This window comes from Haliotis rubra, unplaced genomic scaffold (assembly GCF_003918875.1).
Source record: "Haliotis rubra isolate DU_JTF1 unplaced genomic scaffold, ASM391887v1 Scf292, whole genome shotgun sequence".
Classification (NCBI taxonomy): domain Eukaryota; kingdom Metazoa; phylum Mollusca; class Gastropoda; order Lepetellida; family Haliotidae; genus Haliotis; species Haliotis rubra.
Genome location: NW_025766960.1, coordinates 530,636 through 555,132, shown reverse-complemented (window position 1 = coordinate 555,132; position 24,497 = coordinate 530,636). Strand labels below are relative to the sequence as shown.

Sequence of the window (24,497 nt, the reverse complement as noted above, 5' to 3'; positions counted from 1 at the left end):
ATTTTATTTTGTGTATTTAATCCGTCAGGCAAATCTAATTGATGAAAGTTTCATGCCTTGAACCGGCCGATTTCTGTGTTTCGGCCGCTGTTACTAATTTTTGACGTAGTATGTGAAAAAACGTCTGCATTAACTAATTACAGTACTACAGAATACGAGTCAGTTTCAATTGTTACCCGTCTTTGAACGTTACAGCCACCTGCTGCCAGGTGAAGATCCAGGTAAGAATTGGTCTTCTGTAACCCATGCTTGTCGTAAGAGGCGACTAACGGGATCGGTTGGTCAGGCTGGCTGACTTTGTTGACACACGTCATCGGTTCCCAATTGTGTAGATCGATGCTCATGCTGTTGATCACTGGTTTGTCTGGTCCAGACTCGATTATTATCTTACGACAAGCATGGGTTGCTGAAGACCCATTCAACCCGGATCTTCGCGGGTATGTAGAGCTTCTAAGACAAGGCAAATGCTGACGTGTATTGTGTTAAATGGGCTATTGTACACAGTTTGAACAAATGAATGTTTCACCGTTGTAATAATTTTGAAAGGTGGAATAAACCCAACACAGGTGGGAATTTAGCATGAAAGGAACGGACGAGTTGCGTCCAAGAATTGTATGATCGCGAGTTCGAATCCCAATTTCGACCTCGTATGATCTTTGCTGTGTCTGCACCGTTCCAGCGATTTCCATCCGGGTCTAATCATTCAACGCGTCCCCAAGCTTCCAACGTCAAGGAACATCTAGCTGTATAATGGTAAATTTATTCACATTCAAGATGAAGTCTAGGCAATTTTAAAAACAATGATTTCATGATATAATAGGTAAAAGTCATTTAAAACATTACACATTTGTTCTAAAATGGTGTTAACAAAATGGTAAAACACTAGTCATATTAAAATATATGCTCGTCTCCATGACGGTTGTGCATCTCGCATGCATGCACATGATAGCATTGCAGTGTGACAAAAACAATGCAGGTGATAATACAAACAAGGTGATGCATTAATAGCACAATTGTCAACAAGAAAAATAAACAAATAAACAAATTAAGAAATAACTTCAGTGAGACATGTTGAACAAACAACCACGGTCATTACAAATGTCAAAGGTTGAAGACCCGTGGACTGATCCATTTGTAACTAAGTTTATATACTAAACAGAATAAGTTAGGGATCATTGATATGTTGTGGGGTATTTTTGTCAAGAAAACTGATCTCACAACGTCAAAATACCACAAAATTGTCATGATCCCTAACTTTTTGTGTGCAGTATATATCTACATTTATCTTTCGGAAAATCATTACTGATGACAAAATTAAATGAACATAAAACCCTTGTAAAATATTAATAGTGACTGATATCGTGCTCGTGTTTAAAAGGCCTTGACGGTATATACAGTTAAACTAATACACTATTCCTAAAAACAATTAATATATATTATTAACACGCCCAGCAGATTGAAATTTCTGTGCAGTCATCTGCAGCATCTCACAGCCTTGTCGAACGAAGCCAAAGTTTGCCTGGAGGTCTGTTTGGATTGTCTGGTAATCAGAAACAAAGTTTATCTCAGAGTGTTGACCGTTCTGAAGACTTGGCAGGTAGCTGAACAGGTTCTGGAAGTGTTCATCTAAGTACCTCTTCATCAGCAAGGTTGCTGTGACCGAGCTGTGTGTGAGGACCTTGTCAATGTACTGTACGCCTTGGCTCAGAGTGTGGGTTGTGTTCTGAATCTGCTGGGCTTGGGTACTGATGGCAACCTGCTTAGTGTTGAACGTCTGATGAAGTTCTATCATGGCTTCAGTTCGGCGTCTGTCCAACATGGAGCTGTAGAAGGCGAAGGTAGCGTTGATGCCGGAAGTGGAATTCCTGTGCTGTGAAACAAGCGCCGATGAGTTATGGGCAGCTCGTTTGGTTAAGGCTCGTAAATGGTCAATCTTGTGTTTAGCATTTGCCAGTAGGTGGCGCAAAGAGTCTATGTGGTCGTCTGCTACATCAGTGAGAGGCTTGCATGCGTGACCTTCGTTGTGTTCTAATATACAATCACTGCACACGGGTTTTGCGCAGGTGGAGCAGAAATGATCCAAGACTTTGTTTGAGTGTTGGAGACACATGTCCGGTTTGTCTGACATGGAACCCTTGTCAGTGTCTCCTTGTAGATGTCCAAGGCTCATAACACGATGTCCTTTAAAGCGGTTCATGAACTGATGCGCCATTACACAGTTTCCGCACAGGAAATTCCCACAGTCAAAACAAATGGCAGAAGCGGTCGCATCCTTGATTTTACATCCGGTGCAGTGGACCACGTCGGAAGCTCCAGACCAGCCGCTGAAGACGTCTCTTCTCGCTGGTTGGTTGAGCTCCGAGACGTCATGGCCGCCGAGGTAAATATCCAATGGACAGAGTGGACAGTGGGCAGCGCCTGTCTCGTGTAGTGCCCGCTCCATGCATGGCTGGCAGAACGTGTGGTGGCAGCTGAGCATTCTGGGTAAGCAGACTGAGCTGCTGCAGAGGTCACAGCGTGTTCCGTGGTAGGCGGAGTCCATCTCGTAGTCGGATGAGCTGGAGGTAGTGAAGGTCCCACAATCGGAGGGGGTGGGGGACGCCATTACAAAATCAGTGGGTGCCACGAAACGATCTGGAATGATGAAATAAATAAAACTAACAATATTAATCCGAATCAGTTTTTAAAAAAATGAAAAAAAATGGGCCGCTTAAATTGGAAATATAGTGAGTGAGTGCGTGGTTTTACGCCGCTTTTAGCAATATTCCAGTAATATCGCGGTGGGGGGACACAAGAAATGGGCTTCACACATTGGAACGATGTAGGGAATCGAACCCGTGTCTTCGGCGTGACAGGCGAACGCTTTAAACACTAGGCTACCCCACCACCCCTATGTGAAATATAATAGGGATAATGACTCGGTGTAGCGTGATTGACGTCTTTAGCTAGCTATCAATAAGGAGGCCAGGTGTCCATGGTGGAACAAGTCCTGCTAAGGAAATGGAAAATAACACAGAACACGGATAGTATATAATGAATAATTTACATTGACTTAAGCTGGCGTCATCGGAAAATCGTACGGAGAGAAATACGCCTTGGCCTAGTGGATAGAGTTGCTGCCTGGATAACGGAAGGTTTAAGGTTCCAGCGCCGGGCGTATTATTCAATTAAAATATTTTAAACGATGGTACCTTAGGTTATCATTCGTGACATTCGGACTTAGAGATAAAACATGGCTGCCAAGAAACACTCAAGCATATGTGGTGTGGTGTGTTGTGTTGAAAACACGTTAAATCGCGTTTACCTCGCCAGTATATTGAGTGAGTTTAATTTATGCCGCACTCAGCAAGTCGGCGAGCCTGACCACCCAATCACGTTAGTCGCCTCTTTCGACAAGAATGGGTTACTGAAGGCACATTCTAACCCGGACCTTCACGGGTCCACCAGTATAGAGAAGCCCGGCCGAAAAGAAAATACAGAAGAAAGAGCCCGTGTCTAACAGAAAAGTTTAAACGTGGATTGAAGTGAGGTGAAATGGGGTTTAATGTACTTATGATTATTTCGTTCACATGACGTGCATGCGTGTGTATTTGTGGCTGTTTGTACTGGCCCAGACTTAAGCTGGTTTTTTAAGTGCCAGCTCACTGAGATACCATGCCGCAGTCAAGCATGAAACCCCACTCAGACACATTATATTGACTCCGAGCCGACCAGTCCTTGTTGTAGTCATTAAGGCAGGGATCAACAAATACCATATTTTAACGTCTTTTGGTATGATGCGGCCGGGGATCGAACCTGCGACCTAAAAGTGGAATGAGTGAGTGAGAGTATAGTTTAACGCCACTTTTAGCAACAGTCCAGCAACATCACGGCGGTGGTCACTAGAAATGGGCTCCACATATTGCACCCACGTGGGAATAGAACCTGGGTCTTGGGCGTGACGAGCGAACGCTTTAACCACTATGCTACCCCACCGCCCGCAATGAGAAAGAAATGCTGGTACAATAAGCCTGAATGTAAAAGACAGACCTGGACAGTAAGCCTACATTTGACTAACAGAATGGGCATAATGATAAGTTTCTGTTTGACGTAAAATATTTGAAAATAATGTAATTATTTCAGCGTTTCATATCTTATAGGTAAAGTAAATTTGATACAGAATTTTAATACATCTAAAGGCTTTGTTTGTGATAACGTCGTTACGTTGAAGGAACTAGAAGTGTTTCTGGGATATCATTTAACCACATCGAAACTTAACCTTTCCGGTATGTATTAAGTTATTAACGTAGGGGGAACTTAGAATATGACATTTAGTAAAAAGAATTTGCAGCTGTGAATAGATTGTAAATAGCACATAAGTAACCCGATTGGGTAAGAGTTCCTCCCGTTTCCCCATCCCAAATAAAACATAGATTAATATATACTAAAAGCATACTGAAAGGCAAAAGAAACGTCGTAATATTGGAAATGACATTTAAGTATCAATGGAACATTTGAACCTATTTTTTTTAAATAATACGCCACTGAAATGCAGTACCGACTTTCATCAGAGAAGATAACCCCTCTCCATTGTCCCCCACGACAGTTTTGCCGCTGTTGTGTCCACTTGGATACGTTCCCGGCAGTGACGTTGGGTGAATATGGGTCTCCTGGCAGGACATCGACAAAACAGGTTCCTGGCTTGGAGACGTCGCCGAATGGTAGGTCACTGACTGGTCGCTGGTGGTTTCCTATGGTCACCCTTGCGAATAGGTCTTGCACGTGTTGATGGACGATATGACGGTCCTTGCGACGTGTTGTTACACGGGGTTGACCACTACGTGGACGGTCATCAGTGCTGCTGGTGGCCTTGTATCGCACTCTAAGACGTTCTATCGTTCGTACGCTGCAACTGAAGTCATTAGCAATGACTCGAGCATGTTGACCAGCGTGCAGACGTCCAATAGCTTGTTGTGGTTGATCTCTCGTTAACCTAGTCATAGCTGCTGTGTTCAGAAAACAAGTGAACGATTGCCATTCAAGCCGGCAATTTATGCCTGAATGCATTTATGATGCACGTGCATCTCGATTTCAATGTTGTGTTTGTGGGAACTTTTCCCTCTCCAAAAAACAAAAACATTTCTAACTTCAATCTCAAACAATACTTTATTGGGCAATGCAGGCTACACGACCACGATTCATGTTTCCTCAAACTTGACTTCTGGTGTATATTTAAAAAAATAGGTTCAAATACTCCATTGATACTCAAATGTCATTTCTAATATTACGACGTTTCTTTTGCCTTTCAGTATATTAACAGAACTTAACACAACAATTACTAGAGAACTCACAAAAATGACTAAAGGTCCAAAAATTTAAGTTGGGGTTAGGTTTACGGTTGGGGTTTGGTTTAGGGTTGGGGGAACGGAAGGAACTCTTTCCCGAGATTGTGGTGCAAACTAGTCCCCACGTATATATACTAACAAGTTGTTTCAGAATTATTTATGCTTTTAAAAATCTCCTCCAGTAGCTCATAAGTTAAAATAGGGACCTTGTTGTTACCCTGGCTGGCACTCGGGATTAAGTAGCTAGATCTAGGACTGGTCAGCTGGGAGCCGGTAATCTGTGTTCCGTGTCCATGGTAAACTGCAGCATGGAATCTCAATAGTCATGCGCTATAAATCCGGCATTAGTCCGGATTAACACAAGCAAACCCACAGGCACTCACGCACGCACGCACGCACGCACGCACAGGGCGCACCATTTCAAATCAGCATATTTAACCAATAGTAGTTGTGATACGTTCATTGAATAATAAAAGCCATAAGCTCAAATTGCAGCTTAATATTATTTTATTATTTTACCCAGAGATATCCTTTCGAAATATAAGATGAATAGAAAGTCCCTATCCATTGTTTGTAAGAAATAAGTTGCAAAGCAACACACACTCACCTTATTGACAAACGTAGGAACCGATAAAGGTGACAGCAAGAACTCCGTGCTTCTTGTTGTCCAGGGGAATATAGAACACCCAGCGCCCTTCTACATTCACGCTCCACGAGTGTCCTGTCTCAGCTGACTGGCTCCGAAATGGACAACATGTGGGCAGCATAAACAATGACCGCCTGAGTGTTTCCAGCAAACCAGTCACAATTTCGCTTTCCCAAGCATGATAATTTCACAAAGCATAAGCAGCATTTTCCTTACTTCTTAATTGTCGTCTGCAATGGGTGTCACAAAAGTTGGAATCCGTGTGGAGTTTACCAAGTGTTTCATTGGTGAAATGCCTTGGAGTCGGAAGCACTTTGCGCGACCCGGTTTCAAACAAACCATTTTTACAATTGGATACCTTGGTCCGAGTTTATCGAGCCTTTTTAAAACATGACCAGCATTCTAAAAACATTATCACCAAACATATCTTAACAATATTGATTTCATAACCGTATTTTAAAAGATATTCAAGAACTATGTTATTAGCCGTAAGAACACTGTGTGAGTCGCCTCTGCGTGGTGCACGTGAAATACGTTCCTGTGCTTTTAGCACGTGCATCTCGCTCTTTTCCGATTGGTTTAGGAAATTCATGTTCTGGGGCAAGCATTGAACCTAAGTTGAACAACTCGAGCATATTTATCATTCACGTAATTATCATTCGCCTGTTTTGATGGTTCTGATATGAGGGAATAGATATACCTGATGAAAATATATCCAATTAGTTAACGCGATAAATGTCAGTATCAATGTTATCATTTTATTTATACTAAGTAGTTTCGTTACATACTGGCATGACAGCGGACTACTTTCGTGGTCTTCGCAGTTCAAATCCCGCTGGCTCTCCGAGCTCTCAACCAGCAACATAGCTTTTCGTTTGATTGTTTGTTAGCCGCATCCAGCAATATTCCAGCTATATGGCGGCGGTCTGAAAATAATCGAGTTTGAACCAGACAATCCAGTGCTCAACATCATGAGCATCTATTTACGCAGTTGGGATACAATGACATGTGTCAAGCAAGTCAGCGAGCCTGACCTACCGATCCCGTTAGTCGCCTGTTACAAGCATGGGTTGCTGAAGATGAATTCTAACCCGGATCTTCACGGATTTACCTACCAGAAAGGTCTAACGGTACCTGCAATAGGATGTCACAAGATCTTGTTTTTACCGACAAGTATTAAGGCCTGATTTTAAATAGATTGGGTTAAAATATTGCAACATCATCAAAGCTTAGAAGTTTTGACTCACCGAATACGTTTTAGTGGAGATGGTGACATGTGTCAACCAAGCCGTTTGTCTTCCCTAAGTGTGAACCTTGAAAATAGAACAATATTACATGATAGTTTCCTAAACAACTCTTTACATCATCGATCATAAACCGCCGTCAGATTCAGATCCTTTTGGGTACAGAGGTTTCAGGGCCATGTGCCATATTTATGTTGTGTGCACTTATCCCTATTTCGAGTTATTTAATCATTCATCGTTCTCATTTGAACCCAAACGGACTAAGTGTTTCACTGCCATTCTACAAGTTGGTGAGTGAAAAAGAAACGTACATCTTCAAAGACAAGAACTTCTGGTTTGTGAGTTACGTTCGTACACTGTTCTAATGCGTGAATGACTACTAACAAGAAACGAGGACTGATTGACTGACTGAGTTTGGTTTTACGCCGCTTTTAGCAATATTCCAGCAATAACACGGCGGGGGACACCAGAAATGGGCTTCACATATTGTACCCATGTGGGGAATCGAACCCGGGTCTTCGGCGTGACGAGCCATCGCTTTAACCACTAGGCTACCCCCAACCGCCCCAGAAACGAGGAGCGTGTGTGCGTGCGTTCAATGGTATATTTTCACTGCCATTGCTCTTTAGGGTTGGGTATTGCCAAATTTTCGTATTGCGATATATTGTGATATGTGTTGGCGTATTGCAATATATTGTGAAAGTGTAACACATGGGTTAAGGTAATGAAATTACTGTTTCCTTTCTTTTCAAACAACGCCACTGGCATCAACTGAAAATGTTTCCAAATTGAAGACTTTTTGGTTTGTTTATCCTTACTACGAGTGCCGGCACCAATCTCTCTTTTTTTAAAATATGGTTTAAAAGTCACGCAAATGCAAGTATATGACTAAGAGATATTATCCAAAATATTAATGTATAATAATATAAGGGAAATACAAATGTTATTAGTAGTTTTGACAACATCACGAAAATTACCGATCGTATCGGGTGAACCGGTTCGCGAAAAGTGTACCGCAATATATCGTATTGCGTAGTTGGCAATATCGCCCACCTCTACTAAACATTGTTAGAAGCGTTCGTAAAATCTTGTGTAAAACGGGTCCACGTGAAAATACGTAGGATCGTTGAGTGAGTTAAAATTTAAAGTCACTTTGGCAATATTTCAGCCATATCGTGACTAAGTTATATATAAATAATCGTAGGATTGTTGATATACATCAAGTAGCGGCGAGCCATGCCGCGAGGTGGCCATATTGACCTACAGGTATGAAGACTCGAACTCGAACAGTTTTCGATTCAACAAAAAGATACATAATGCACTCACCAAATACAACAAAAATATCATTTTATATCCTTTGCTAGACTATTGGTGTTATTTTGTATATTCTGTTTTGCTTTAATCAATGTATGTGACAAAAATTTAACAAAAACTAGTCCAACCGGCCCGAATATTTTAACACGTATGTTTTGTGCTGTTGTCTTTTAAACTTCTTGAGTGATACGGCGGGGTAGCCTAGTGGTTAAAGCGTTCGCTTGTCACGCTGAAGGCTCGGGTTCGATTCCCCATAGGATACAATGTGTGAAGCCCATTTCTGGTGTACCCCGCCGTGAAATTGCTGGAATGTTGCTAAAAGCGGCGTAAACCATACTAACTCACTCACTCACTGAACGTCTTGAGACGTGCCTGAGCTATCTTGAAAAAAGGGACGGCGGGGTAGCCTGGTGGTTAAAGCGTTCGCTCGTCACGCCTAAGACCCCGGTTCGATTCCCCACATGGGTACAATGTGTGAAGCCCATTTTTGGTGTCCCCCGCCGTGATATTGCTGGAATATTGCTATTAGCGGCGTAAAACTAAACTCACTCACTCACTATCTTGAAAAAAGAACGCCCGTGTCGATAGGTATTTTCAAGAGTGCACCCATCTACCTTACGGCAGTAACGTATACTCCAGTCTCGAGCTACTTTATTGCGCCATATAGGTTTACTGCACAGACAACTGCTACTGCTTATTGGAGATTCCACGTCACCGTTGACAGTCATTGTCAGGTTCCACGGTTATAAACCAGTAAATTGCCCCCATAACCGACTTTGTCCTCAACACATTAGATCTGTTAACAACACTTTTCTATTCTCTATGAATCTGATGACTCGTTGAGAGGCACGGTCACGGCCACCCCATGAATTCAAGGTAAATAACGTAGGCTCTGTTCTTCTCGCTCTGAGTGAGCTGTACGGGAGCCTTGGATGCAGCTGTGCAGCTTCTCACACTCACTGTCATGATATGGTATGACATAAAAAAGATATGACCTCTACAGCATATCCTTCACACGGATTGAGAAGGTTCCAAGATACTATTTACTGGTTCCACCTTTTCTACCTCAAATGTCACGATAGTAGCTTAACAGTATAATTACCATGGCAAAATGGTTGGAAAAGTGGAACGCTTTTTACGGTGTGTTCAATATAAAATACATGTATGCTAATCGTGCTCAAACAGTTTATGAGGTTTTAATGTTGGCAATGAGAAATATTCGTCCACTTTACCTTTTTTTCACTCATCATTCACACAAAATATAAAATAGAATACTCACGCTCATTTGATGCGCACACTTACTCAAACACTTGCAACACACACACACCACAGCTTTACACACTCACTTGTAGTACATCTACATTCACACGGTCACACCCAGCACTCATCACACACTCAAATATAAAGCACCTTTACTCATTCACTTGTAACACACTCTCGCCTATAGTACACCCATACAAATTCACCTGTATTACAGCCTTACACACTCGCTTGTAGCACTCTCACATATATCACAGCCTTACATAGTCACATGTAGCACATTCTCACACATAGCACAGCCTTACCTACTCACTTGTAGCACATTCTCACACATAGCACAGCCTTACATACTCACTTGTAGCACATTCTCACACATATCACAGCCTTACCTACTCACTTGTAGCACATTCTCACATATATCACAGCCTTACATACTCACTTGTAGCACATTCTCACATATATCATAGCCTTACATACTCACTTGTAGCACATTCTCACATATATCACAGCCTTACATACTCGCTTGTAGCACTTTCTCCATATATCAAATATGACACAGCCTTACCTTACTACTCTACTAGTACATTCTCACATATAGCACAGCCTTACATACTCACTTGTAGTACATTCTCACATATATCACAGCCTTACATACTCACTTGTAGTACATTCTCACATATATCACAGCCTTACATACTCGCTTGTAGCACATTTTCAAATATGACACAGCCTTGCATACTCACTTGTAGTACATTCTCACATATAGCACAGCCTTACATACTCACTTGTAGTACATTCTCACACATAGTCATTTGTAGTACACTGTCATACATAACGCAGCCTTACATACTCACTTGTAGCACATTCTCACATATAAAGCTTCCTTACATATTTGTAGCACATCGTTGCACACTTACTTCTAGCACACTCACGCACATAGCACACCCTTACGCACTCCTTTGTAGCACACTCTCACATATAGCACTTCTTTACATACTCATTTGTAGCACATTCTTTGCAGCATACTTCAATATTTGTAGCACATTCTCACACACTCACATGCAGCAGTTACTCACTCATTCAATCACTCGGTTGTGGCACTCGCTCACTTACTGTAAGCACACACTCTCACATACACCACCTGCTCGTATCAGTCTGTATTTCCCCTTATATCTCAACACCTTACACAACCTCTCTAGAAGCTATAGCCACTGTACAACTACAGCAGAGCTTCAACACCTTACACAACCTCTCTAGAAGCTATAGCCACTGTACAACTACAGCAGAGCTTCAACACCTTACACAACCTCTCTAGAAGCTATAGCCACTGTACAACTACAGCAGAGCTTCACTGTACAACTACTAGCAGCTAGCTTCAACACCTACACAACCTCTCTAGACCAACTTAGCCACACTACAGCAGACTTCAACACTCTCTAGAAGCTATAGCCACTGTACAACTACAGCAGAGCTTCAACACCTTACACAACCCTCTCTAGAAGCTATAGCCACTGTACAACTACAGCAGAGCTTCAACACCTTACACAACCTCTCTAGAAGCTATAGCCACTGTACAACTACAGCAGAGCTTCAACACCTTACACAACCTCTCTAGAAGCTATAGCCACTGTACAACTACAGCAGAGCTTCAACACCTTACACAACCTCTCTAGAAGCTATAGCCACTGTACAACTACAGCAGAGCTTCAACACCTTACACAACCTCTCTAGAAGCTATAGCCACTGTACAACTACAGCAGAGCTTCAACACCTTACACAACCTCTCTAGAAGCTATAGCCACTGTACAACTACAGCAGAGCTTCGACACCTTACACAACCTCTCTAGAAGCTATAGCCACTGTACAACTACAGCAGAGCTTCAACACCTTACACAACCTCTCTAGAAGCTATAGCCACTGTACAACTACAGCAGAGCTTCAACACCTTACACAACCTCTCTAGAAGCTATAGCCACTGTACAACTACAGCAGGCTTCAACACCTTACACAACCTCTAGAAGCTATAGCCACTGTACAACTACAGCAGAGCTTCAACACCTTACACAACCTCTCTAGAAGCTATAGCCACTGTACAACTACAGCAGAGCTTCAACACCTTACACAACAACCTCTCTAGAAGCTATAGCCACTGTACAACTACAGCAGAGCTTCAACACCTTACAACTACAGCAACCTCTCTCTCTAGAAGCTATAGCCACTGTACAACTACAGCAGAGCTTCAACACCTTACACAACCTCTCTAGAAGCTATAGCCACTGTACAACTACAGCAGAGCTTCGACACCTTACACAACCTCTCTAGAAGCTATAGCCACTGTACAACTACAGCAGAGCTTCAACACCTTACACAACCTCTCTAGAAGCTATAGCCACTGTACAACTACAGCAGAGCTTCAACACCTTACACCTCTCTAGAAGCTATAGCCACTGTACAACTACAGCAGAGCTTCGACACCTTACACAACCTCTCTAGAAGCTATAGCCACTGTACAACTACAGCAGAGCTTCGACACCTTACACAACCTCTCTATAGAAGCAGAGCTTCATAGCCATAGCTGTACAACTACAGCAGAGCTTCGACACCTTACACAACCTCTCTAGAAGCTATAGCCACTGTACAACTACAGCAGAGCTTCAACACCTTACACAACCTCTCTAGAAGCTATAGCCACTGTACAACTACAGCAGAGCTTCAACACCTTACACAACCTCTCTAGAAGCTATAGCCACTGTACAACTACAGCAGAGCTTCGACACCTTACACAACCTCTAGAAGCTATAGCCACTGTACAACTACAGCAGAGCTTCGACACCTTACACAACCTCTCTAGAAGCTATAGCCACTGTACAACTACAGCAGAGCTTCGACACCTTACACAACCTCTCTAGAAGCTATAGCCACTGTACAACTACAGCAGAGCTTCGACACCTTACACAACCTCTCTAGAAGCTATAGCCACTGTACAACTACAGCACAGCTTCAACCCAAGGTAGGCACCACCTAACCCTGGCGGACTATCGGCCACGACTTGCGTGTTGGTCTACAAGTTGGCAGGGTGTCAAGTGCACACAATGGAGCGAGTAAGCTGACTATAGTCATGTAGCAATATCCAAATGATCGCTTGGGGCTGCCTTTTCTATAGACACAAACACTGGTCCTGCTAGACTCGGCGGGGAAGAAGACAGGTGCTCCAACCTTAATATAACAGATAACAGCTCCCGCTTTTGTGTTCCCCTACTCTGCTGTTGGCGACGTAAATCGCCGGGCCGTCGTGACTCGCGTTAATCACTTTATCTAGACAGCCAAATAAACATTTGAGTTTAAAGAAGCAGAATATCATTTGAATTTGACATTGGCGCTTCCGTCCTTTTCAGACTCGTGTGTATTTTTGGACGCCCTTTTCTGCTTACATTTCCCCACCCCCACCCCTGTATCAACCGTGTCAGCTGTACACCCCGATCCGTAACCCCATCCTCACACCTTTTGTCAACCAATGTGTCAGTTATACCCCTAACATACCCTGATCTGTCACCCCCGCCTTCAGTCCTTCACCTTGTACCGTCGATATTCAGTCAAACAAGTTTCTGTTTTCAAGGTCACGTCATTTAATGAATAGAAACTTGAAGGCCCATTCTCGATTTTTGTGTGAGCGTATTCTGTTAACATTACATGCTTGTGCACCCCCTCCCACACACAGTCACACCCGACCAGGCTTTGCAGCACCCGCCGACGATCTTAACGCCTTTGTCGCGACAGTCGTAATGAATCTCTTGTAACAAATCAACACTTCTCCACTATAAGTCATTATGTAAATCTGTAACCATGGCAACTCCACAATGCTTCTTGACAATCAATAAGACCAGATGTAACATATACCCCTCCCCCTGTCCCTACTCTGAAGCCAAGCCCTCACCCCACGGGTAGGCCACTCGCGTATCGAAGCAGGGTAGGCTACCAAGACACGTGTGAAGGGCTTGGATTGGGTAGAGATCGGTGTAAGGAGCTTTTTGGCTCTTTAGTATTGTGTTGAATTGAGTTGTAGGTATCGACCAGCTACTGCAGTGTGTGGAGTTGCGGGTGTATCGACCTATGGAGGTTCTATACAGTAGGACCCGAGACGAGATCTAGCAAACAGGGTTATCTGCTCTCGCTGTCGGACCGTACTGACGTCATTCATCAGCACCGACATCAACCCCGAACACAGGTAAGGACATATTACCTCGGCGTACATTCAGAACTTACCTGATTAGGGCACCGTGGCCTTAACGAAGCCTCGGTACGCGTTAAAAACCAAGTTGTGCTTATATAGAACTGCCACCAGTCGCGGCATAATATACCACTGTAACATTGTATACTCAAGGATTAACGGAGCTGTTTTTAGTCGATCTAAGAAATGTGTATTCTAAACCATCACTGCCAGGAATGGCATGAGTAGAGAATATGGGACTAACATCAACGGATGACATTTTACTTCGTGGCAAGGTCACAAAATGTTGTATTTCTGGATTAATTCACCGTGCGTCATATGAACCCAATGTTTTGGTTTGTTCAAAGATAACGTTTGTATTCTGCACCTAGGGCTATGTACTTGCGGATTTCTGTTCACGACCACAAATATTCCTGCCACTCAAGTATCGAACATTTAAAGCTATATATTTCGATCGAGTTATATTTAGGGCCGACTAGGTGAAACCAGTTGTTTTCTTACCAAGTTTCTTTATAACAATCTTAATTATCAAACGTATACAGCTTTATGTATACAGTATAATGTATGTTCATATCAGTGGCTCAGAAGATACGGCAAGACATGTATGTTATCACTAATATTTCATTGAAAATCATTTTTTGTATATTTTTTTTCAAATTTGAATTATTCAAGTGAATATATTAATTTCACCTCATCACATATAGTCACGTGGTGGTTATGTATTCATAATTTTCAAAGGTGTGTTTACACAAACAGCAGATGCTTATATTGCAAGGAAGTGTAAATATTTATTTAGTCCAAAACCGGCATTTATTATGTTTGAATTCATATCCAGACAACATATCTAATAAAGTATGTACACTGTGCATCAGCCATTGACATGACTGCAAGTATATACAGGCAGATTGAATTAACCTGTAGTTTGGTGTTAAGTAACACGTATCAGAGGTACAGGTGTAATACTATTACACGGATCATGTTGTAATATTACATAACACGTGAAAATACTCAACACATGTAATAATTCTGAAATACACTGATAGTAATATGATAATGCAAGGGTTTTTTAATTGCATCCCCAGATTACAATTTTGCCATATATATTCTGAGAAAAATAAATAAGGGATAACAGGAATACTCAAGCGTCCCTTTAATATTTTCAAGTTTTCATCCCCAGCTTTGAATAGCACTGTGCTGATGAAAACTGGAAAATAATAAAGGAACGCTTCAAATTTCCTGTGATCCTTTATTTGTTTCTCTCAGTATATACAGAACTGTGATACATACAGATCAATGCTGTGCAGGTATTATATTAACATTATATTAATAAACATATATAACTTAATATATGAGAAAGATTATATCAGGTATGTATGGTTAAATTTAAAAGTCATATATTAATGCGACTTGAATAAGATGTTATTCAGTGTGTAAATATGTCCAGGTATTTCAAAGTTGATAAGAATATATATTTCCATACTTGGAACCTCCCGGTGTGGACTGGGGTGGAGAATATATTTTTAGCCTTTAGTGATCTATTCATATTTTTTTCAGGACTATTATGTATTTTATGCTTGGTGGAACTGTTTTGGTAGATAATCGGGAGTTATTTTCTCAACGTTGACGTTTTATATGTATTTGAAAGGGTGTCAAAATACTGAAATTCAGATAAACGATTACAATGGGTTTCGGTTTTACGAAAACATTAGAATAGAAGTTGTTTCATACCATAACAGATTATGTGATGGACCAATTCATTACACAGACGTGATGATAATTCCTTTATCCCTGTAACAGAAACTTGAAACTAGCTTCTTGTGTATGTGTTTGTTTACTGGTTTGAGTAAACAGTCCATAATAAGTTTCATGTAACGTGATAACTAATCGAACGCTGACTCAATGATATTGTTACGTTGGTATCCTTACAGCTATTGATAGTTTTTTGTGTGGAATATTACACAATTACAATTTTCAGAGTACATTCTGCTGTTACAGGATATGTTGTTAGTTTGTTATTCATCGTTACTATCGAATTCGATTTGATGTAAATACCACAAAATATTTTGACCAGGTTCATTTTAAAATGATGTCTGTTATCGCCACGAGTACTATACGCCGATGTGATTCATTCCGAGCAGAGGCCATTCTACAATGAGCGAAATATGACAGAATCATCCAAATGGTAATTATGGTTGTCAATATTGTAATATATGTAAATATTATTTTATTGATGGTCGGATTATAGATACATGTTATCATGTCTTAACATGTAAATAAGTTGCTACATATGAATTTGTGAAATGATATCCTTCACAATGCCGTTAGGATATCACATTACATTATATAACATAACATTAAAACTGTTCAAAGTTTATATTAATCTATTTCAAATTGGTTATTATTTAACAGGTTTTATAACTTCACAAAGACGGCAAGCCAGCCGAATATTGCCACATTCTGTGAAGGTGTGTTTGGATATCCTGCTAAACTATTTCGGGACTTTATCTCAAGGAATCGAAAACGCATTTCTGGACTATAATTTCACTTTTAGACGTGAATTTATTTTTGGTAAGATGCTGTTTTTATAAATATTTATGCCAGAATATCTAGGAATATAGTTATTAGTGAATGCCATAGGGATATGGAGTGAATTTGGCAAGATAAGTCATTACTCTTACAAGATGAAACACAATCTGGCCAAAACGTATAGCAAAATGGTCAGATTATATATTTCGGATTTCAAAGTACAGATTCTAGGTGTGTGGTGGTGTGTGTGTGTATGTATGTGTATGTGTCTGTGTGTGTGTGTGGGGGGGGAGGATAGGGGGGAGGAGTGCAGGTGATGACTTTTTTTTTAGTAGTTACTTCTTTCCGAGAGTTTGAGTCCAAATTTGACTCAAGACAAAATACATACTTCTATCTGTACACTACTGAGAATGGACAATAAAAAAACACTATACATATGCACAAGTAAAGTGAGTTATAATTGAAACATATCTATCATAACAAAGCAACAGATGTTGTCTGATGGAATACACAAACGATGCAAATATGATTATAATGTAAGTCCATGTATGAATCTCCATACATCCAATCGGGTAAGTATCACCTCCAAACAGGAACGTCAACATGTCGTGTTCGTCCAGCATTTCAAATATGACATAGGCTTCAACATCTAGGTGATGTATTAGATAAGAAAATAACTTGTTTCTGCTTTGCAGAAGTAATCCCACATAAGACATATGTTACAAGACATGTTGTTTAAACATTTATTATTTATGTTTCATATACAACTCCCAGAGTGTGTAAACAGTAAGCTATCAAATATGTAAACATCTCAGAAGATGCTACAGTGTTATTGTATGGAATATGTAAAAAGCTGCACGGCGGAACAATAATATGTTTTATCAAAATTGTATATCTACTCCGTAATACAAATTCACTATTATCATTTGACACATTTCCAATATTATTTCTGTTCCTTTTTTAACGAATACTCATTGGATTTAAATGGTATTATCGGTAAGGAAATATTATATATTAATATTCAAAACATTTAAATATTAAAAATTACGAAAGATGACTTTGGATATGATGTCAGTGTAAATCGTATGATTAGAGTACATATTGTAGCGTTGAACAGAAGGTGTACATTTTTGAACATTTAAAATTTTGTACGATTACCGAATTATATACAAACAAATACCATTCGAAGATAAGCCCGGTTACATCTGTGCTTATAAACTGTATCATCTGTCAGTGGTACTCAGCATTAACATCGAATATCATGAATACAATTTTGTTTCGTGAAAATAAAAGCATATTAAGGCGTTTCCCAGTTTTCCTCACCTCATGCTGTCCTTTAACTTATTCAATTATCCACGCGACGTCTACAATTTTGTATACTCCGTTCGTTTGCGCATGGATCACATTTTATAATGCTACAACAGCTCTCATACAGCCTGCCTATATCATTGACCCACTCGAGCGTGTAATGTGATAACATTCAATATCTCAGTGTATATATTACCACATCCTTTATGGAATATCAAATAATATTCGGAGACACATGTTGTCTCGTAACAAAAGTCTACTCGACTTTATACTCAGTTTATACAAAAACGCACGTGTAATTGTGTCATTTACACAAAGGTGTGAACCCATCGCTACATTAAGGCATGGAGATTTGTGTTGTAAATTTGTGAACATTTTCGTCAAATTTCGTTTTTGTATGTTATCCTTGGATTATTCCCATTTGCATTAATCGGCAATTCCAGACCACCCCTTTTATCGTGTCTAAATATTTACTACGCATTAAAATTAAATGTTCCTAATTTATGACTTAATATCATCATTATCATAGAAGGATTTAATAAGGACGTGCTTATGGTGCTACTATTAAGGCAGGATATGTTCATCTTTTCGTGAACACCTGGCATCGCCACTGTTTGATGGTAATTCATAAACACGTAGCTAGGTTGTCGGACTGATTGCTTATTTTGCAAAACTATTTTTATTATGGAAAGATTGTGGTTGCTATTGTTTATATCTATTTAACTTTTAGTTTTGTAAAGTCCCACTCTATACCTGAATATGATTTTTCATAATTTTAAGCCGTTGGTTCCTTTCGTTTGGGGGCGGTGGGGTAGCCCAGTGGTTCAAGCGTTCGCTCGTCACGCTGAAGGCTCGGGTTCGATATCCTACATGTGTACAATGTGTGAAGCCCATTTCTGGTGTCCCCCGTCGTGATATTGCTGGAATATTGCTAAAAGCGGCGTAAAACCATACTCACTCACTCTTTTCCATTGGGTTGGTTATGCTGTATGTTCCTACTGGGTGAATGTTGTAATATGCCGCGTCAGCAATAGTACATGTAATCGAGGCCGGCAGAGTTTGGGGTACCGCATTCCATTCTGCCACGGTGATCACTTGTAACATTGTGTTAAACCTATCTACATGTGTAAGTAATATACTATTTATATGATACACATTTTGCATGAGATTTTTACAATGCCTTGATATGACAAAGAGTGGCTTTAATTATTTTTGTTTGTCTCAACCCTATTCAATATGTTTTTCACATTAACGCATTCGTAAACTGTGCGGTATAACAGTTTGAAATCTAACGCCTGAGGTGTCAGCGATATGAAGCGAACCATTACATTAACTATACTGTGCACGCTTATTGAAAAATATCAAAGACTAGGGCAGCTTGGATTCTTTATTTTAAACATATTTTATTCACAAAGCTCTCCAAAAATAATTACAATAACACAATCTGCACAAGCAATTACAAGAAACAGACACAGAGGAAGATTGACAGGGGAAATATTATAATATATCATTTGTACAGAAAAAAGACTACTTGATTTGCATATAATGTGATGTACATTTTAAAAATAATTTCATTTTTATGATTTGTCAGATCTGCAATGCCGTTAAAAAGAACAGATAATGTAATCCCAGAATTACAATCTTAGACATTTTGAATAGGTTTAAACATTACCTTTCTATGTTGATTGTATAATGAACTCTCTATAATGATGAGCATCTTCGCATGGGTTACAACATGTGAAGGATGGATCTGTGATTAGCCCTACTCCGTACAGGTCGTAACTTAATCTGCTGTCTCTATGACGTATTTGCAGTATATACATGTATGTAGTACTACATATGTAGTATGTTAATTTTTCTAATACCGTAAGAAAGGTACAGTGGAGCTGAGTTATAGGATGATTTAATGGATATTTTGTCGTATACATCGTAGAGGTTTCAAAACGCTTTGTGAAACCATATATTAACATATAAAAAATTTAAACTATTCATTAAAATGTTATGATAATTGTATCATTTTATATAGCGCTAATATTCAAACTGCGGCCGGGGCTAACAACACAGTGCTGTATGGACGTTAGGCATAAATAACTTTTGTGTGACGAAATGGGGCTAAATTAATGTGAAGCTCTTTACTCGTGATTTGTGGTTGAAACATAATATTCACACTTCACATAAAGGACGGTGGACGCATTACCGACAAGGAGTTTTATAGTTATGGTTTTGTACTGGTAGCATAACGTGATTGACGGTGTGTATAGCATGGTTAACAACGGTACAGAAATAGATAGTTTATTGTTGTAGGGTCCCCACATCTAGGGCTTAATGTACATGCTGAAACTCTCGTCGGTGATATTGCTTACAGAGAAAAAGTTATGTAAATAACATTATATATTCTTCGCTTGGGTAACGGGGAATCTGTTGAAGATTTGTCTCTATGAATATCGTTTGGTAGTTACAAAGAACATATTCAATATACCAGTTCTACGGGTTTTATATGCAATGAAGTGCTATCCCTTACTGAGATGCAATCAGATGTAAATTTAGATTGTAGATTGAGGTAACTTGTGCTATAAATCATCCTTGTAATAGCTACAGATAACTATCTCTTGATAATGTGACTTTGAGTCTGAAACGTTATTCATTTTATAGCATGTATAGCATGTATAACATATATATCCATGTCTAGACTCATGCATGCGGCGTTAAAAGATACTGTAAATTTTTAATTTTTTTCATTATGTATTTATCTGTAAAACTGGTGTTACGTATAGACTGTGCACACCAGTTGAAAGGGGATTAGGGGACGGTAGGGTAGCCTAGTGGTTAAAGCGTTCGCTCGTCACGATTCGATTCCCCACATGGGTATAACGTGTGAAGCCCATTTCAGATGTCTCCCACCGTGATATTGCTGGAATTTTGCTAAAAGCGGTGTAAAACTAAACTCACTCACTCACTCACTGAAAGGGGAATAGACCCTTCAAAATTAACCGTAAATGACAGAGAATACCCAGTCTCGATTATCCGAAGAAACATATTCATTTGGGCGTAAACGGCAACATAGTGGTGAATATTATTATATGAATGGATTACTAAAATGACACCTTGTTCAGGAAGTCCCATTTTGTGCGGGTGCGATCTCCAAATGTTTCATTTACACGAAACAGTTAACTATTGTTATTAACTAAGTTAACAGTTAACTAGGAAACTGTCATTAGTTGACACCAGGCACTGGTACCAATTCCCAGAGGGTGGATCATCGTACTGCTTTTCCTCGAAGTGCTGCATAATCGAATATATCTACTTCGAGACAAGCGGGGTGTTGATGGTTGCCGTGGATTCTTATGGAATCATATGTATCTACATCGATGTAAGCATTATATCGGGGAAGTGGACATCGACTTTACGAGGAGTTACAGTATTTTGATTTTATTGATGTATTTTATATTCAGTCAACACTTCCCAGTTCAATAAAAGACCAATACACTTTAGCACAATTGAATATTTGCCTGTGCACATCGCGAGATACACATATAGACAATCATATTATTATCATTATTATTATTGCCCATGAGTGAGGATATGTGTTAACGCTTCACAAAAATTGAACTTAAATTTGTTTCTTTCATTTAAGATATAATAAATACACTTGGCAGCTTTAAATGCTTCAAAACTGTTTCCACATTTTAAAAATTTGATAAACTTAAACATACTAATTTTTCCAATAGAATATTATTTAAATATTGTTGGCGTATTTTTCGATAGTTTGGACAAATCGGGAGTACGGAGCAGACTCTGAAAAGAAAATGCCTCTATTAAATCCCCCGACGATGGCGTGTCCCAAACTGAAATGAGCATTAAACATATGTGTCAGTGCACCGCTGCATTTTATTATCATTAAAAAATCAAATTAAAACCAACATGAAACATTAGACGTTTAAGTGGAGGGGATATACTGGCAGCAGCTGATCCTCAACACGCACCCCTCCTTCTTTCACTGCGCAACTTTTATACGACTGACCTTTTGTGGTTGTGTACTATAACTATACATTTCTCTGAAATATGAGCTGACTCGAGATATATTTAAGTTCTTTGTGTGAGGCATTCTTTTAAAAGGGGGGAGGTGGGGTAGCCTAGTGGTTGAAGCGTTCGCTCGTCACGCCGAAGACCCGGGTTCGATTCCCCTCATGGGTATAATGTGTGAAGTCCATTTCTGGTATCCCCGCCGTGATATTACTGAAATATTCCTAAAAGCGGCGTAAAACTAAACTCACTTGACATGGATGTTAATGGACCATTGCTGAGGACTTTACTAAACACAATGCAACCATTTGAAAGCAATGCTTCTCCACTTGCCATCTAACGCTTTAACCGCAAGGCTACACCCCCAATATAGTCTCTCTATAACCCCTCGAGTAGGTTTACTATCAGAGTGGGGCATATGTGTCATACTGTGACATGGTGCCTCAATATGCTACTCCCATGAAGATCCGGGCTGGAATGGATCTTCAGCAACCCATGCTTGTCGTAAGAGGCGACTAACGGGATCAGATGGTCAGACTCGCTGACTTGGTTGACACATGTCAGCGTATCCCAGTTGCGTAGGTCGATGCTCATGCTGTTGATCATAGGATTGTCGGGTCCAGACTCGATTATTTACTAACCACCGCCATATAGCTGGAATATTGCTGAGTGCGGCGTTAAACAAGAAATATAACAACTCAATGGTCAATGGTCAATGGTCATTTTTCTGGACCAGCAACACACACTTGCATGCACATACATGCACTAATCTTGACAGGAACACCCCGACCCATGACACCTGACCTAGTCCCCACAGGATGAACTGAAATAGATCTAAAAACTCTTTGTAATACACGAGCTTCACTGCATTGTTCAAATTATGTTCGACTTTATAATTTGTCTAATGTCGACACATCCGAAGTTGTTAAAATCCAGTAGGGAGGTTGGGATAACCTCATGGTTTAAGAGTTATATTCGTCAGTTCGTTACAAATGTGTTCGATATAAACGCACTTTACTGTAATTGTAACATTACTTGTATCTCGAAATCCGGACTACACGATGTAGGGCGCTATACAGATGGACTTATTATTATTATCATTATTACCGCTTTATATGTTGTTTAATATGCAGTGGGTTCGCTTTGTGAGAACATAAGACGTTTATTAAAAATATTTCTGACTCGAGCGTATAGTAAATGAATTACTCACATTTTTAATGATTTTGCTACAATTGATACACTCGACAGTTGATGAAATGTCTGCATAGCTCCTGATATATACCATGCAGTGGGTTGTTGCTATTTCAAATATTCATGTAACAATTGATAAAATTGTATCAAAGGCAAACACAGCCCGAGTTAAAAATCAATGTGATCTGTTCTATTGTTATTGTAACAGTGCAGCTGGCCTACTGAGTAGTTTGTCTCCAGTGCAGTTCACCTGCATTAATAATTAAGTCAGTTTCTAGTGCAGTTTACGTACAGTTCATCTACAATGTAATTTGTTTCTAGTGCAGTCCATCTACAATGTACTTTGTTTCTAGTGCAGTCCATCTACAATGTACTTTGTTATATACTGTAGATTCTAGTGTAGTTCATCTTCAATGTACTTTGTTATATACTGTAGATTCTAGTGTAGTTCATCTTCAATGTACTTTGTTATATACTGTAGATTCTAGTGCAGTTCATCTTCAATGTACTTTGTTATATACTGTAGATTCTAGTGTAGTTCATCTTCTAGTGTAGTTCATCTTCAATGTACTTTGTTATATACTGTAGATTCTAGTGTAGTTCATCTTCAATGTACTTTGTTATATACTGTAGATTCTAGTGTAGTTCATCTTCAATGTACTTTGTTATATACTGTAGATTCTAGTGTAGTTCATCTTCAATGTACTTTGTTATATACTGTAGATTCTAGTGTAGTTCATCTTCAATGTACTTTGTTATATACTGTAGATTCTAGTGTAGATTCATCTTCAATGTACTTTGTTATATGCTGTAGATTCTAGTGTAGTTCATCTTCAATGTACTTTGTTATATACTGTAGATTCTAGTGTAGTTCATCTTCAATGTACTTTGTTATATACTGTAGATTCTAGTGTAGTTCATCTTCAATGTACTTTGTTATATACTGTAGATTCTAGTGTAGTTCATCTTCAATGTACTTTGTTATATACTGTAGATTCTAGTGTAGTTCATCTTCAATGTACTTTGTTATATACTGTAGATTCTAGTGTAGTTCATCTTCAATGTACTTTGTTATATACTGTAGATTCTAGTGTAGTTCATCTTCAATGTACTTTGTTATATACTGTAGATTCTAGTGTAGTTCATCTTCAATGTACTTTGTTATATACTGTAGATTCTAGTGTAGTTCATCTTCAATGTACTTTGTTATATACTGTAGATTCTAGTGTAGTTCATCTTCAATGTACTTTGTTATATACTGTAGATTCTAGTGCAGTTCATCTTCAATGTACTTTGTTATATACTGTAGATTCTAGTGTAGTTCATCTGTACTTTGTTATATGCTGTAGATTCTAGTGTAGTTCATCTTCAATGTACTTTGTTATATACTGTAGATTCTAGTGTAGTTCATCTTCAATGTACTTTGTTATATA

General features: G+C 39.5%; 2 protein-coding genes across 2 annotated transcripts in view; one reads left to right on the top strand and one right to left on the bottom strand.

Moving 5' to 3' along the window:
* Nucleotides 1-744: 744 nt before the first annotated feature.
* On the bottom strand, nucleotides 745-6,374 carry LOC124282087 (brain tumor protein-like). Its single transcript, XM_046718059.1, has 2 exons — nucleotides 5,932-6,374; nucleotides 745-2,634 (listed from the first exon to the last, which is right to left on the bottom strand). Exon 2 carries the CDS (start codon nucleotides 2,603-2,605, stop codon nucleotides 1,427-1,429), a length of 1,179 nt encoding a protein of 392 aa, XP_046574015.1. The 5' UTR covers nucleotides 2,606-2,634; nucleotides 5,932-6,374; the 3' UTR covers nucleotides 745-1,426.
* Nucleotides 6,375-13,796: 7,422 nt separating this feature from the next.
* Nucleotides 13,797-24,497, top strand: part of LOC124282084 — a 68,942-nt gene continuing 58,241 nt past the window's right edge. Inside the window, exon 1 of the mRNA XM_046718057.1 lies at nucleotides 13,797-14,013. The gene's annotated coding sequence lies outside the window, so the exon portion shown is untranslated. The remainder of the gene's footprint in view (nucleotides 14,014-24,497) is intronic.

Coding starts and splice junctions, on each gene's coding strand:
- LOC124282087 (XM_046718059.1), bottom strand. CDS start 2,605: ATGGCGTCCCCCACCCCCTCCGATTGTGGGACCTTCACTACCTCCAGC.